This window comes from Nerophis lumbriciformis, linkage group LG05 (genome assembly GCF_033978685.3).
Source record: "Nerophis lumbriciformis linkage group LG05, RoL_Nlum_v2.1, whole genome shotgun sequence".
Classification (NCBI taxonomy): Eukaryota; Metazoa; Chordata; class Actinopteri; order Syngnathiformes; family Syngnathidae; genus Nerophis; species Nerophis lumbriciformis.
This window is the reverse complement of record NC_084552.2, coordinates 20,872,792-20,890,820: the sequence shown is the minus strand read 5'-3', so window position 1 is coordinate 20,890,820 and position 18,029 is coordinate 20,872,792. Positions and strand designations below refer to the sequence as shown.

The window sequence follows — 18,029 nt, the reverse complement described above, 5'->3', positions numbered from 1 at the left end:
AATGCTCTTACATACACTACTGAAATGCTCTCACATAAACAACTGAAATGTTTTCTTTTATACACACTACTGAAACACTCTTATAAACACTACTGAAATGCTCTTACATACACTACTGAAATGCTCTTATAAATACTACTGAAACACTCTTATAAACACTACTGAAACACTCTTACATACACTACTGAAACACTCTTATAAACACTACTGAAATGCTCTTACATACACTACTGAAACACTCTTATAAACACTACTGAAATGCTCTTACATACACTACTGAAACACTCTTATAAACACTACTGAAATGCTCTTACATACACTACTGAAACACTCTTATAAACACTACTGAAATGCTCTTACATACACTACTGAAACACTCTTATAAACACCACTGAAACACTCTTATAAACACTACTGAAACATTCTTACATACACTACTGAAACACTCTTATAAACACTACTGAAACATTCTTACATACACTACTGAAACACTCTTATAAACACTACTGAAATGTTTTTGTCTCACGCACACACACACACGCACACACACCTGGAATTATTTTTCACTAGTATGCATAAACGGATTTCACCTGTGTGTGTGTGTGCTTTTTACACGTCCGTGTGAGAGACAACAATTTCAGTAGTATGTGTGCAAAGATTTCAGTTATGTGTATGAGCGCATCTTACCAGTGTGTATGCAAGCATTTTACCAGTGTGTATAAGAGCATCTTACTAGTGTGTGTGAGCGATGTTGCATTCCGGTTCCGGTCACCAATAATCCCCGCCCCTTTCAGACAAGTTTTTTTTTCTTTCTTTTTTAAAGCCAAGTTGTTGACAAAATGTCTGCCGACAAGTAGCTTAACCGAGGCGGGAGCTCCACTTCATAATTTGAGGGCTTCAGCGGAGAATATAAGAACACTTTCAATGCAACAAGGGTCGGGCTGCCGCCGTTTGTCGCCCCTGCAGGACGCGGCACCTGAGCGGCCACACAGGTGCCTTTCTCCTCCCGACAGCCAAGCAGCCTGGAGCAAATGTTACCTTGCGAGTTTACACTGCAGCATCATCAAGTGCAACGTTTCAGTTCATGGACATCGAAGCAAGAGGAGGAAAAGGTAATTAGACATTATTTATTTCTAAATGATTGTTGAATCCCTCGAAATGTAAGGCGACATGGCATTGTAGTGCGCTACAATGGTAACATGTCGTAATGTGAGTCACGTCGTGGTACGTTAGTAGCTAATCAAATACTAATGATAATGGATTACAATTATTTATCGTTTTTCTATCGACTTGATAAGGGGTCCCCAAACTACGGCCCGCGGGCCGGTTACGGTCCACCAAAGTCCAACATCTGGTCCGCTGGAGAAAAAAAAAGTTGTATTATTATTTTCAATCTGTCTTTTCTAATCCATTTTTTGGTGTCCCCTAGCCGCTCAGGCAAATCATATTGTCTAAAAATGCATTTCCCTGTATGAATTATATTGTCTTGGCTGTTTTCATGTGATCTGATTGTTTCATTCTTATTCCAGAGTCACCACACAGCTGCGTGGCCATTTCAACAAGGACATAATAAACAACCTCTGGATTCATGGAACTTCTCTGCACACAAATATATTAATTGGAATATTCAATCAATTTCACATAGAAACATTGTGATTATTATTTTCAACAGTGTGTTGAAAACAACCTTTTTTGGCTCAGAAAGGTTCCTTATGTCTTATTATTCATATGCTTTCAATACTTGTCGGTGTGTAATTCCAGACATAGATGTAAACATTAATGAGACAACAATGAACATTTTTCAACAAATGAACCCACTTGAAAATGATGGCAACTATGGAATAGACATTTTCACTTCAATTCTGCACTTTATTCAGTGAACAATATGTGATATATAAGGTTTGTTAAAATGTTTTCTTCTCTTGTGCAGTGTATTCTGCGAATTAACATTTTGTAAAAAATAAATAAAGGAACCTGTTATACAGACATATATGAAGTTGCCCACTTTATTATTGCAAATATCAAAATAACACTGCAATATGTTTGTGCTGTAAACATTTATGTTTCTACCGTTGAGGTTTTTAAGTTATTTTATGTTCTGACGAGTAATGTCATCCAGCCCCCACCATCACACACACTTTGTCAAAATCTCCCCAAACTTGTCCCAAATGTTTGTGCTACACAATTTTTTTGTCTTATGATTATTGTATTTAGGCTAGGTGTAAATATTAACACATTAACTTAAACTATAATTTTAGACAAACAATATATATTGTCTGACTACAAGAAGCATTGAAAAGCATATAAATAATAAGGCATAACAGGGGCGTCACTAGCTTTTAAGGACAGGGGGGGCTTAGCCCCCAGGAGATGCACAGGATGCGAGCGAACGTAGCGCACGAGCAAAACACTTCACAAACGGCTAACAAAGACTTATAAATAATTCATTGTTATTATTATTATTTCAGTCGGTTTATTTTCAATCTGTGTTCAGTACAACAACAAACATGGCTTTGCACAGTGATATTTTGTTTACAGCATCAACAAGAAACAATTACTTGCATGATCCTTCAAGATACACTGAAACACAATGAAAGTCATGGCATTAGCCTCTATGATATTACTTCACAACATAGAGGCTAATGCCACCACTTTAGCTCACAATACAATAATTGTTTGTTCCCAAATATTTTGAAGTTGCACAGATTACATTTTGGGCACATATGTGACTAAAATGGTTGTAAATTAAAGCCCTGGAAATATTACTTAGTTACTTGAATTAAAATAATATCTGGATCGGGATAATTTGGCTTATATATAATATATATATATATATATATATATATATATATATATATTATGGCAAGCCGATAAGGAAATTAAATATATATGGAAGTCTGAATAGAAATGAGAAAGGTTTATATATACTGTAAATAAGAAAGACTTAGAGTCCGTCTGCTGATCTGAAAAAGAGCCAAAGCTGTCAAAGAGTTGAGGGATCATCTTCAAAGTGCAATGCTGAAACAAATAATGCAAACAATAAAATGTAACTTCCAGGGCTTGAGATTAACGTAGTCCCGGGGACGGTAAAAAAAATGCACGTGACGAAATTAAATGCTCCCCGGGACAATGGCTTTTAACCATTGTTTTTCTTTTTCTTTTTATGTATTTATTAATTTTACATTTGATATTAAATGTCTTGGTTTTTCCTCCCTCTGAAAATACAATACAATAAAACAAATATATTTAATGATGTTTTTTTCATTATTTTAACAATAGGATAATGTATATTACTTTATATAGACTCTACCAGAAACACAAAACTTAAAAACTAAATTATTTACAATTGCAGACACAAGGTTTCGTGCAGCTTCACTCATTGTAAAGGAAGACGGAAGTCCACGCAGGAGAAAAATGACTACAAAGATGGTGTCTGGGTTTTTCTTATATATATATATATATATATATATATATATTTATATATATATATATATATATATATATATATATATATATATGCAAGGTCGCAAAGAATATGCGGACTGGATTTTGAGCGATGTGGGCATTTTCTATATGAACAAGTGGAATGGATTGGATACCGACACATTAAAGGGGCTCTACCTTACGCTATGAAGTGAGGGGAAACAGTGAATAATGACAGGTTATATAATTATTTATTTAAACTCATATTCGGGCCACTTTATAATGAATATGTCGGCATGTATTTGAGCCCCCCTAAAACAGGCCTAGAAACGCCAATGAGGCATAAGGAACCTTTTTTGAGCAAAAAAAAAAGGATATTTAATATGTTTATGTGAAATTGATTGAATATTCCAATTAATATATTTGTGTGCAGAGAAATTCCATGAATCCAGAGGTTGTTTATTATGTCCTTGTTGAAATGGTCACGCAGCTGTGTGGTGACTCTGGAATAAGAATGTAACAATCAGATCACATGAAAACAGCCAAGACAATATAAGTCATACAGGGAAATGCATTTTTAGACAATATGATTTGCCTGAGCGGCTAGGGGACACCAAAAAATGGATTAGAAAAGACAGATTGAAAATAATAATACAACTTTTTTTCCCCCAGCGGACCAGATGTTGGACTTTGGTGGACCGTAACCGGCCCGCGGGCCGTAGTTTGGGGACCCCTTATCAAGTCGATAGAAAAACGATAAATAATTGTAATCCATTATCATTAGTATTTGATTAGCTACTGACGTACCACGACGTGACTCACATTACGACATGTTACCATTGTAGCGCACTACAATGCCATGTCGCCTTACATTTCGAGGGATTCAACAATCATTTAGAAATAAATAATGTCTAATTACCTTTTCCTCCTCTTGCTTCGATGTCCATGAACTGAAACGTTGCACTTGATGATGCTGCAGTGTAAACTCGCAAGGTAACATTTGCTCCAGGCTGCTTGGCTGTCGGGAGGAGAAAGGCACCTGTGTGGCCGCTCAGGTGCCGCGTCCTGCAGGGGCGACAAACGGCGGCAGCCCGACCCTTGTTGCATTGAAAGTGTTCTTATATTCTCCGCTGAAGCCCTCAAATTATGAAGTGGAGCTCCCGCCTCGGTTAAGCTACTTGTCGGCAGACATTTTGTCAACAACTTGGCTTTAAAAAAAAAAGAAAAAAAAACTTGTCTGAAAAGGGGCGGGGATTATTGGTGACCGGAACCGGAATGCAACATCGCTCACACACACTAGTAAGATGCTCTTACACACACTGGTAAAATGCTTGCATACACACTGGTAAGATGCGCTCATACACATAACTGAAATCTTTGCACACATACTACTGAAATTGTTGTCTCTCACACGGACGTGTAAAAAGCACACACACACACACACACACACAGGTGAAATCCGTTTATACATACTAGTGAAAAATAATTCCAGGTGTGTGTGCGTGTGTGTGTGTGCGTGAGACAAAAACATTTCAGTAGTGTTTATAAGAGTGTTTCAGTAGTGTATGTAAGAATGTTTCAGTAGTGTTTATAAGAGTGTTTCAGTAGTGTATGTAAGAATGTTTCAGTAGTGTTTATAAGAGTGTTTCAGTGGTGTTTATAAGAGTGTTTCAGTAGTGTATGTAAGAGCATTTCAGTAGTGTTTATAAGAGTGTTTCAGTAGTGTATGTAAGAGCATTTCAGTAGTGTTTATAAGAGTGTTTCAGTAGTGTATGTAAGAGCATTTCAGTAGTGTATATAAGAGTGTTTCAGTAGTGTATGTAAGAGCATTTCAGTAGTGTTTATAAGAGTGTTTCAGTAGTGTATGTAAGAGCGTTTCAGTAGTGTTTATAAGAGTGTTTCAGTAGTATTTATAAGAGCATTTCAGTAGTGTATGTAAGAGCATTTCAGTAGTGTTTATAAGAGTGTTTCAGTAGTGTGTATAAAAGAAAAACATTTCAGTTGTTTATGTGAGAGCATTTCAGTAGTGTTTGTAAGAGCATTTCAGTAGTGTTTATAAGAGTTTCAGTAGTGTGTATAAAAGAAAAACATTTCAGTTTTTTATGTGAGAGCATTTCAGTAGTGTATGTAAGAGCATTTCAGTAGTGTTTATAAGAGTGTTTCAGTAGTGTGTATAAAAGAAAAAGATTTCAGTTGTTTGTGTGAGAGCATTTCAGTAGTGTATGTAAGAGGTAATTCTGAATAATGTCCCTAACGGCCCCTCATCTGCAACACTCCTCACTCATATTTTTTTTGGGACGTTTAATCAATGTTGTGATCTGACGTTGATTTAACATTGAAATTTGATCATTTCCTAATGAATATTTTACAACACATATACATCGTTAAAACAACATGCTTTTTGACGACGTTAAATCAATGTTGGGGGTTTTTTTCCCCCAAAGTATTTGTATTGTCAGTTTTCTTAATACAAACCTATACACATATAATAAAGTAAATAAATTAAATATGAAAATAAAAATAATGAATGAAGAAGTTTTTTACACAGATTATAACATATAAAAACATTTTCATCAATCACATGGCCTAGTGGTTAGAGTGTCCGCCCTGAGATCGGTTGGTTGTGAGTTCAAACCCTGGCCAAGTCTTACCAAAGACTATAAAAATGTGACCCATTACCTCCCTGCTTGACACTCGGAATTGGGGGTTAAATCACCAAAAATGATTACCGGGCACGGCCACCGCTGCTGCTCACTGCTCCCCTCACCTCCCAGGTGGTGAACAAGGGGATAAGTCAAATGCAGAGGACAAATTTCACCGCACCTAGTGTGTGAATGACAATCATTGGTACTTTAACTTTACTTTAACATCAAGTATGACAAAACATATACTTCTTAGGGGGGGATAGGGTTATTGACTACAGTTTCGGGGTATTCCAAAATAGGTCTCCACACATCACGAAATGTATTTAAGTTACCAGAAATCTCATATCTCAGTTTTTCAATGTGGAGAATTCCCACTAGCTCCCTCAACCAGGCTTCAAAAATAGGTGGTGACGAGTCAGATTTCCACACTCTCAAAATGCATCTCTTTGCTATGTCCATACCATAGGCCACCACTGTGCTATCATTCCGACCCATCTTGCCTAAAGTGTTAGACATGCCAAGCAAAGCAGTTTCAGGGGTCAAGATCCAGGTTTACTTTATTTAAGTACAAACCCCGTTTCCATATGAGTTGGGAAATTGTGTTAGATGTAAATATAAACGGATTACAATGATTTGCAAATCCTTTTCAACACATATTCAGTTGAATATGCTACAAAGACAACATATTGGATGTTCAAACTGATAAACTTTTTTTTTTTTTGCAAATAATCATTAACTTTAGAATTTGATGCCAGAAACACGTGACGAAGAAGTTGGGAAAGGTGGCAATAAATACTGATAAAGTTGAGGAATGCTCATCAAACACTTATTTGGAACATCCCACAGGTGAACAGGCAAATTGGGAACAGGTGGGTGCCATGATTGGGTATAAAATAGATTCCATGAAATGCTCAGTCATTCACAAACAAGGATGGGGCGAGGGTCACCACTTTGTCAACAAATGCGTGAGCAAATAGTTGAACAGTTTAAGAAAAACCTTTCTCAACCAGCTATTGCAAGGAATTTAGGGATTTCACCATCTACGGTCCGTAATATCGTCAAAGGGTTCAGAGAATCTGGAGAAATCACTGCACGTAAGCAGCTAAGCCCGTGACCTTCGATCCCTCAGGCTGTACTGCATCAACAAGCGACATCAGTGTGTAAAGGATATCACCACATGGGCTCAGGAACACTTCAGAAACCCACTGTCAGTAACTACAGTTGGTCGCTACATCTGTAAGTGCAAGTTAAAACTCTCCTATGCAAGGCGAAAACCGTTTATCAACAACACCCAGAAACGCCGTAGGCTTCGCTGGGCCTGAGCTCATCTAAGATGGACTGATACAAAGTGGAAAAGTGTTCTGTGGTCTGACGAGTCCACATTTCAAATTGTTTTTGGAAACTGTGGACGTCGTGTCCTCCAGACCAAAGAAGAAAAGAACCATCCGGATTGTTATAGGCGCAAAGTTGAAAAGCCAGCATGTGTGATGGTATGGGGGTGTATTAGTGCCCAAGACATGGGTAACTTACACATCTGTGAAGGCACCATTAATGCTGAAAGGTACATACAGGTTTTGGAGCAACATATGTTGCCATCCAAGCAACGTTACCATGGACGCCCCTGCTTATTTCAGCAAGACAATGCCAAGCCACGTGTTACATCAACGTGGCTTCATAGTAAAAGAGTGCGGGTACTAGACTGGCCTGCCTGTAGTCCAGACCTGTCTCCCATTGAAAATGTGTGGCGCATTATGAAGCCTAAAATACCACAACGGAGACCCCCGGACTGTTAAACAACTTAAGCTGTACATCAAGCAAGAATGGTAAAGAATTCCACCTGAGAAGCTTAAAAAATGTGTCTCCTCAGTTCCCAAATGTTTACTGAGTGTTGTTAAAAGGAAAGGCCATGTAACACAGTGGTGAACATGCCCTTTCCCAACTACTTTGGCACGTGTTGCAGCCGTGAAATTCTAAGTTATTTATTATTTGCAAAAAAAAATAAAGTTTATGAGTTTGAACATCAAATATCTAGTTTTTGTAGCATATTCAACTGAATATGGGTTGAAAAGGATTTGCAAATCATTGTATTCCGTTTATATTTACATCGAACACAATTTCCCAACTCATATGGAAACAGAGTTTGTACATGAGAATACCATCTGAAAATCGAACTCCAGACATTTTTTATCTCAGGGCATAGCCAAAATTGGTGTGCAAGTGTGCCATCTGATCTCTTGCATCTTTCACTCAAGGTGGAGGTTTGGGGAAAGATTGTATGCAACTTAACCTTCGAGTAGTGTAACCTGTGTATAACTTTGAATTGAATCCACTGTGACTTAGCATTGACTGAGCAATGGTGAATGTCATTTAAGGCTTGTTCCCATATCTCATCTTGGATAGTGATATTGAGATCATCTTCCCACTTTTGTTTGAATATAATATCAGGCTGTGCATGTTTGTGTGACTCTTCACTCATATTTGAAACGTTTTTGTCCAGGTGTTCTGTCTGTGAGGCGCCATCTCAGGCGGTATCGGTTCACAGCCAGGATTTGACCATTCCTACCTGCCCCCCTGGCTGGAGGAGTCTCTGGATTGGCTACTCCTTCCTTATGGTAAGTCAGGAGGTTTAAAGGGACTGATAAGGAATTTTAAAATGTGATCGTCAATGCAGCACACGGCGGCGGGGGCTGAGGGAGGCGGTCAGTCACTGGTGTCCCCCGGTTCGTGCCTGGAGGACTTCCGCGCGACGCCGTTCATCGAGTGCAACGGGGCCAAGGGAACCTGCCATTACTTCGCCAACAAGTACAGTTTCTGGCTGACCACGGTGGACCCCAACCGCGAATTTTTCTACTCGCCGGACCAGGAGACCCTGAAAGGAGGCCAGGAGCGCTCCAGAGTCAGCCGCTGCCAAGTCTGCAGCAAAGTCTTGTAGGAGAGGAATGGATGGAAATCTTCCAAGAACATGTGACTGAAAAGAAGCCTCCTTTGCTTCAGGAAAGTTTTTATTTGTGGTAGGAATGAATGGTTTATTGAGGGGGAAAAACGAGGAGTACGGCAAGAGAGAAGGTTTCCACTCTCCTCTAGATTATCACTGACAATATGGTGCTATTGTTTGTTTGTGCCTTGTGTTGTTTTTATTGTCTTTGCTCCTGTTACCATTCCCCTCTCCTTTGGAGCATGTTCCGCGCCGCGCAGCGCCTGCATCAACTGAGTCTGTTCAGGTTTCAAAGCTCATTTAACCGCAACAAAAGTAAACTTGTAGCGTGCCTTATAGTTTACGTTGCTTCTAAAAGCTATTTTTTCCCCTAGTGACAAGGCTGTCATTCATGTAAACTGACACACCTCATTAGTCTGCCCACACAGAAAGGAATACGGAATTGCTTTTATGTCAACGTGGCAACAGTATTATTTGGGAGAAGTTTGCCCTGACTTGTTTCTGTCGCACAGCACTTTTTCACTTTTTTCACACTTCTTCAACAGTTTTTTTTGTTTGTTTTCATGGGCAACTTATTTTGCAAAATAGTAACGGCAGAAAAGATTTATGGCAAACTCGCCTCAGGTGCTAAATGAACACGCATGCATTGAGTCAAATAAAAGCAGCACTTTTTCCAACACATCCGTTACACGTCTAGCCAACACCAGTTATGGATGACTTGAATGAGGCCATCATTTCATATATTTTGCACTGACAATGTTTTGGAATAAATATGACAAACCATCCGTGGGGAGTTCAAAGTAAAGCCGCTGCTCCTCCACATCGAGAGGAGCCAGATGAGGTGGTTCGGGCATCTGGTCAGGATGCCACCCGAACGCCTCCCTAGGGAGGTGTTTAGGGCACGTCCGACCGGTAGGAGGCCACGGGGAAGACCCAGGACACGTTGGGAAGACTATGTCTCCCGGCAGGCCTGGGAACGCCTCGCGGTCCCCCAGGAAGAGCTGGACGAAGTGGCTGGGGAGAGGGACGTCTGGGCTTCCCTGCTTAGGCTGCTGCCCCCGCGACCCGACCTTGGATAAGCGGAAGAAGATGGATGGATGGATGACAAACAAACCACTTCCCGGACTTTTAATTTCTGGAAATCAGGGGTGTCCAAACTTTTTCCTCCGAGGGCCGCATACAGAAAGATTTCTACATTATTGATGCTAACACCAATCCATTTACTGTAGGTCAATATATAGCTAGCTGGACAAAATATACTCGACAAAGCAAATTATTATAAAAACCCAATATCTCATTATTAATGAGTTTTTCAAATTTTCAGAATATGCCAATTGCCATTGAAAAAATAAGCTATGGGTCAGAAATTGCCCTCTGCCCGTATTTTGGACACCCTTGCTGTAAACCCTTTTTACTTTTACACACTGTCTGATAAAATGTTAAATATTGCTGTACATAGTATTTCCCTTCTTTTCTTTTTTCTGGAATACTCACTAATGCTTTTTTTTTCTCCATTTGTTTATATTTGCTATTCATTTCTGTGGATGAAATATGAGTTTCTGCTTTTAAGTGTGTTTATTTCATTATAATAACATTGCAAGTACAGTAAACACATGAGTCAAATGGACCTCTGGCTAGTAAAATCTACTTTGGGATTTGAAACCACTGCAACCACAATGCTTTTCCTGCATTTGTTTGTATTTAGAATGTAATTATTTTATCTAAATCATGATACTAGCTCCTCTTTTTATTTACCGGGATGCAGGGAATGGTCGGGCAAATATGCTTATATTAATTTTAGACAGGAAAAAAGATTTGTTTTATATGGTTGGTTAAAAAAAAAAGTGATGCATTCAGTGCCAGCAATTCTGAAAAAATAAATGTGGTTTTCCTAAAAGAGGACCAAAACAACAAAAAATTCCTTTACTGAAGAATGACTTGATCTGATACAGTTGAGGTGGATTTTGAAATAAAATATGTTGTATGTATGATCCTCATGTTTGTATGCTTGCAGAAAATACAGAGTGTTATGTGTTGAAGAGATCAATGCTGTGTGCTGAACTAAAACCAAATTAAAACTGTAAAATCATGCCCCTTGATACTGAATCTTTGTATATTTATCAATTATCCAAAAATGTCACTTTCCTGCATAATTACTACGACTTAATCACAAAACATGATCATCAACTGTTTCATTACTTATGAAAATGTTATATTTTCACTCATTTGTTCCTGTTTGTATTGTAAATGTCATGTTTTCAGTTGCAACAGAGGAATTTCTCACTTCTTTTTTTTTTTTTTAATAATATTTGTTTATTCATTTGATAGGAAAATCATAATACAGGTACTGAGAAAACAGACACTTTTTATTTTTTTTTTTTTTTTTACAAAAAAAGAATACAAAAAATTACAGAAAAATAATAAAAGTAAAATAATAAAATCCCTACCCACCCCCTGTCCTACATTGGACTGCCTTCCTCTTCACCGCAAGCAGATAGGAATCACAATAACTGACTAAAAGAGGAAAAAAAGGTAGCAACAAAAATAAAAATCACAAACATACAGAGACGTGTCACTGAATAAAAACAACAACAAAAAAAAGAGTTGATGTAAGTGAAAAGGTTCATTGTCAACAGTGAGCGTCACATTCATCCTATAGTGTCTTTAATTTAGCTACACTGTTAAAAAAAAATCTGCTACGGCTGCCGAACGAAAACCATAAAATTAAAGTAGAACATTGTAAACCAAATAATGATCAAAAACATATTTACAGAAACGTTCATGAAACGTTTTGCGGAAAAATATCGTAATTTTACAGATGTTTACTAAATTATTAAGATCAACCACCTTTAATAAAGTGATGATGCAAACAGTCCTGCAGAAAAATACCTTTATTCTACAGAGATTTTCCAAATCATTACGATCAAACACCTTTAATGAAGTGACAATGCTGGCAGTTCCACAGAAAAATACCATTATTTTACAGATTTTTTCTGAATTGTTAAGATCAACCACCTTTAATAAAGTGACGATGCAAACAGTTCTGCAGAAAAATACCTTTATTCTACAGCATGAGTGTCAAACTCTGGCCCGCGGGCCAAATTTGGCCCCGCCGTGTAATTTCACTTGGCCCTTGAGGCGATATCAAATTAACACTAAAGCTGGAGCCAGCCAGCCAGCGCTGGCCCAGTCACATAACATGCGCGGCTTCTGCACGCACACACATTAGAATGCAACACATACTTCATCAACAGCGATACAGGTTACACTGAGGGTAGCCGAACAAAAAACTTTAGCTCTGTTAGAAATATACGCCACACTGTGAATCCACACCAAACCAGAACCCTTTGCAGCACTAACTCTTCCGGGACGCTACAAGGTGTGTGTGTGTAGGGGAGAGGTTTGGTGGTAGCGGGGGTGTATTTTGTAGCGTCACGGAAGAGTTAGTGCTACAACGGATTCTGGGTATTTGTTCTGTTGTGTTTATGTTGTGTTACGGTGCGGATGTTCTCCCGAAATGTGTTTGGTGTGGATTCACAGTGTGGCGTATATTTCTAACAGTGTTAAAGTTTTTTATACTGGCACCCTCGGTGTAACCTGTATCGCTGTTGATGAAGTATGCGTTGCATTCGCTCGTGTGTGCGTACAGAAGCCGCACATATCTTGGTCTGAACGATGTTAGAATGGATGAAAAGCGGACATGACAATAGCTCGTAGAGTACGTTAAAGGTTAATTTGTTCAACCTTGGCCCGCGGCTTTGTTCAGTTTTAAATTTTGACCCACTCTGTATTTGAGTTTGACACCCCTGTGTTAGATTGTTAGTATGGACATAGACTTTTATATAACAAGCTACATATTTAATGAAAGATAATTACTGTAATTTTACATGAATTTGAAAGTAATTTAAGAAAAGAGAAAATGCTATGTATAATTAATTTGGTATTTTTCTGTAAAAAATTTTTAAATATACATAGTTTGTCATTACTGGCATATTACTTAAAATAACAGGCGGATTGTTTATTTACAGATAATGTCTTCAATTCTACAGTTTTATAAACTATTTAAAAAAAAATAGAAAAATTACAGTAGAAATTTAGAGTAAATTAACCATAAAAATAGGAATTTTTTTTTACAGTATATGTAACTAATTATGCGGCCCCAGGTCAAGTCAAATTGTTTTGGTGTACCCCTCAGATTATATTGAATGTTCTCTAAATCTAAGAAAAACATGAGGTCCTTAAGCCATAGGGAGGCCTTGGGGGCAAACTGGGATTTCCACTCCAAAAAAAATCCTTCTAGCAGCTATTAATGATGCAAAGGCGATACTATCCTTAAAAGTCTGCTTGATTTTTTGATAGTTTGGTGGGATTCCAAAAATAGTCAATTCTGCACATGGTGTCAATTTAAAATGTAATGCATCTGCAAGATGTTTAAAGATATTAATCCAGTAGGCTTTCAGACGTGGACAGGACCAGAACATGTGTGTCATGTTTGCAGGAGTCGATTGACAGCGATTACATGTATCTGCAATATTGGCATACATTTTGGAAAGTTTAGCATTAGTAAAATATATGCGATGGACAACCTTAAACTGTATTAGATTAAGCTTTGAACAAGGTGTGCTATCATTTATTTGTATCAACGCAGATTTCCAGTCATTGTTTGAGTTTCTCTTTTCAACATGTTCGAAAAGGAGTAGGAAGAAGCAGATCTTATTTGACCCTACCCCTTTTCTTTTACATAACAGTTGCTAAAACTTTTGTTCATTTCCTGTTCTCAATTTATTCACAATATACTCCATACGTAATCACAATAAAAATAAATAAATAAATGAATAATACTCGGTGAAGTAAGTTACATTTCATATGGTGAGATGAGTACGAATATTTTGAAAATGAACGGATGGATGAAATAAATTCAGAATGTTTATCATGGTTCTTCTTCTTTGTACTTTGTAAACACTTTAAGTTTGAAGAGTTTCTTGAAGTGGATCATATTAGTACATTGTTTGATTGCTTTGCTTAATCCATTCCATAATGTAATTCCACATACTGATACACTAAAGGTCTTAAGTGTTGTACGTGCATACAAATGTTTTAAATTACATTTTTCTCTAAGATTATATTTCTCCTCTTTTTTTGAGAAGAATTGTTGTATATTTTTGGGTAGCAGGTTGTAGTTTGCTTTGTGTATAATTTTAGCTGTTTGCAAATTCACTATGTCGTGGAATTTCAGTATTTTTGATTCAATAAATAAAGGGTTTGTCATGATCCATGTATCATGTATTATGTTCTGTTAGTTTTGGACTTCACAGTTCCCTTTTTTTGTGCACTCTTGTTTGTTTTAGTTACCATGGTTACTTATTATTTCCACCTGCCTCTGATTAGTGTTCGCCCGCTCACCTGCTGCCCGAGCACTAATCAGAGGCATTATTTAAACCTGCACTGCCCTCCAGTCAGTGCTGTAGTATTGTTTGTTGTATGCTGTGGACTCCCTGTTTCGTGCAATGCTCTGTTCATGTTTGTTGTCTGGAGATACCATAGTTCATGCTGATGATTTCATGCTTAGTTCATGCTGCTTGTGCCTTGCCAAGTAAGTTTTGTTTATTTATGCCACAGTTAGCAACTTTTTGTTTCATGTCCATAGTTCAGGCTAAGTGTTAGCTTTTGTTTCCTGCGTTAAGTTGTGCGCCTTTTTGTTTTCACCTTTTTTTGAACATTAAAACCATGTTTTCTTGTACACCGCCTGTCATCTCTGCATCTTGGGGTTCGTCACCTCCACATCATGACAGGGTTTGTATGTTCGCTATATCCAACACAATGTTCCCTCTAATTTTTCATGTGTGTGAGCAAATGCCCAAACTCCCTGAGCATTCAGTGGAGCACATGTGAGTAACATCAGACGTGCACACTGTGGCCACACCAGCGTCGCACCTGTCCCAAACCTGACATCATAACAATTTAAATGTTTTATTAAAATTATTTTCTGATATAAGGGATTTTGCCCCCTTACAATGACAATAACAAAAAAACATGTTTTTCATGACTTATGTGCTAGTATTGCAGTGACGTGCAGTCAGGTGAGGCAGGGCCTCACGTGCCATCATGGAAAGAAAAACAATGTAAAAAGAAAGAAAAAAAAAAAAAGTTTTATATGTATCCAGTGATTATACTATAAAGTTATTTTCCATTTAACTTCACCAGTTTTAGATTATTTTTATTCAAAATCGCTGAATTTTCACATTTGCCGTTCAAATACTGAGAAGAGACTTGCGGTGAGTCAGCAGCCAGTTGAGCCTCACCATGGATTGCGCAATGACTCGGCTAACTGCTGGCCTGCTGTGCAGTGAGACCGTATTGCTATATGAACTATATTATACATTTCCATAGTTTAGTTAGCTGAGTTATATAATGTACAGTGTATTTTGTCAACAACTGTATGTGTGTAACGTATTTCTTGTGCTGAGCAATCATAAAACGGCTGCGAAGACGCACTGGCTGAGGCTCGCAGTCATCCCGCCTCATGGTGGTAGAGGGCGCTAGTGATCCCAGCGATCATTTTTGCGACTACTCGGCGGCAGAATAAGTGACAACAAGCAGCAACAGTTAGCGATCGTTTATTTTGTCCTCTCGCCTGGACTTTTAACATGGAGGATTACATATCTAAAATAAAACAGTTTTCTAAACTGGACTTTCAATGGAAGCAGGAGGTAATAATTAAAGGAAGATCTCCATCCAGACAGAGAGACTTTTAAAACTGAAGAAAGATAAGGAAAACTTCTATAAACAAGTTATCGATGCTTTTGTTCAGAAGGAGCAGCGCATGGACTTCATTTATAAGTAAAGGTAAGACCATAATAACGTTTTTTTTATTAAATGTGCTTTTTTGTGTGCTACAGTTTGTATGTGTAAAGTTAAAGTTAAGTTAAAGTACCAATGTTTGTCACACACACACTAGGTGTGGTGAAATTTGTCCTCTGCATTTGACCCATCCCCTTGCTCACCCCCTGGGAGGTGAGGGGAGCAGTGGGCAGCAGCGGCACCGCGCCCGGGAATCATTTTTGGTGATTGAACCCCCAATTCCAACCCTTGATGCTGAGTACCAAGCAGGGAAGAATGCTGGTATGAGCTTTTAAACATAACCCGTTAACTGCTGCCAATCAAATGGTGAATTAGATCCTCTTTAGGGTTCATTTGTTTGTAAATCTGACTGTGATGAAGTCAGTGCCTCACCAGCCATGAACCTCACCGCACGTCACTGTAGTATTGTATGTCTGGCTGCGGGTCCTGCCTTTAAAAGAAATATTACCCCTTTCAGAGATTACATTTAGTTCCTGTAACTTTCTGTCTGTAAAATACATCTTTTTATTAGCATTTATGAAATCTAGTGACAACATTTCATGAATAATATCCTTATATTAACATCCTTAATAAATGGCAGTAAAATAAGCACACATCTGATTGAGTTGTCAGAGTGTTGCAACCTGGCATTTACACAATGTGTGGCGTTGGGGTTGTCCGACTTTTTGTGTGGCCATAAACGCAGCACTGGCTAAGTGCCATGAGTGCGTGTGTTGGTGCAGGTGAGACAGAGCGAGCGGCTTCTGTTGATATGACGGATGACAAAGTTGGTTTAAGCCTGGTTTGTATAGCAGAAAATGACCAGTTTTTATAGATAAAAGTTTTTTTACTCATGCTTTTGGTGTGGTTTTTGCTCAATAAAGTGATTGATGGAATTCCTGTCCGTAAAGTGTCTTGTCAGACGATAATTAAACTGTGTTGACAAAGATTGTTTTATTCATTGGGGCCACTCTTGTTGTCACCTGTCACTCACAGAGTTGCATTGCAAAATCATACAGAATAAATTGTAATGTGTTTATTTTGTTTAAAGTTCAGATGGGATTTTTGATTTTCTGCGCGGCATTAATTTGCTGTGCGCAGAGGACGCGTGAGTAGTGCGCAATTGCACAGGCGCGCACCTTAGAGGGAACGTTGATCCAACATTATGTATTATTCTAACTAGGGGTGTGGGAAAAAATCGATTGGAATTCGAATCGCGATTCTCACGTTGTGCGATTCAGAATCGATTCTCATTTTTGAAAAATCTATTTTTTTTTTACATTTAAAAAAAAAAAGTTTTTGTTTTTGTTTTTTTTGATTAATCAATCCAACAAAACAATACACAGCAATATCATAACAATGCAATCCAATTCCAAAACCAAACCCGACCCAGTAACACTCAGAACTGCAATAAACAGAGCAATTGAGAGGAGACACAAACACGACACAGAACAAACCAAAAGTAGTGAAACAAAAATGAATATTATCAAAAACAGCATCGATATTAGCTACAATTTCAACATAGCAGTGATTAAAAATCCCTCATTGACATTATCATCAGACATTTATAAAAATAAAAAATAAAAAGAACAATAGTGTCACAGTGGCTTACACTTGCATCGCATCTCATAAGCTTGACAACACACTGTGTCCAATATTTTCCACAAAGATAAAATAAGTCATATTTTTGGTTCATTTAATAGTTAAAACAAATTTACATTATTGCAATCAGTTGATAAAACATTGTCCTTTACAATTATAAAAGCTTTTTACAAAAATCTACTACTCTGCTTGCCTGTCAGCAGACTGGGATAGATCCTGCTGAAATCCTATGTATTGAATGAATAGAGAATTGTTTTGAATCGGGAAAAAATGATTTTTGAATCGAGAATCGTGTTGAATTGAAAAAAAAAAAATCGATTTTGAATCGAATCGTGACCCCAAGAATCGATATTGAATCGAATCGTGGGACACCCAAAGATTCACAGCCCTAATTCTAACTGATCTTTTTTGTAACACCGTTCATGAATGACGTGTACTTTCGTAGTTGTCATCCAAAACTTTTGCCAAATTCTGCTTCCCAATCGTTTCTAATATTGTCAAGAGATGAATTTCAATGAGAGGAATTTCTCCCTTCTAACAAAATAGTGCAGATTGACGTTTATTTTTGCAACGCCACCCCGTGC

The 18,029-nt window shown here is 37.9% G+C and overlaps 1 protein-coding gene across 3 annotated transcripts in view; it reads left to right on the top strand.

The window, feature by feature from the left end:
* The window catches only part of col4a6 (collagen, type IV, alpha 6), a 174,088-nt gene extending 163,096 nt beyond the window's left edge, over positions 1-10,992 (top strand). For all 3 annotated transcript variants that reach the window (XM_061961131.2, XM_061961130.2, XM_061961129.2), the window contains 2 exons: positions 8,566-8,680; positions 8,740-10,992. In XM_061961131.2, coding sequence (XP_061817115.1) covers positions 8,566-8,680; positions 8,740-9,000 — 376 coding nt within the window. In that variant the 3' untranslated portion in view covers positions 9,001-10,992. The remainder of the gene's footprint in view (positions 1-8,565; positions 8,681-8,739) is intronic.
* Positions 10,993-18,029: the final 7,037 nt, after the last annotated feature.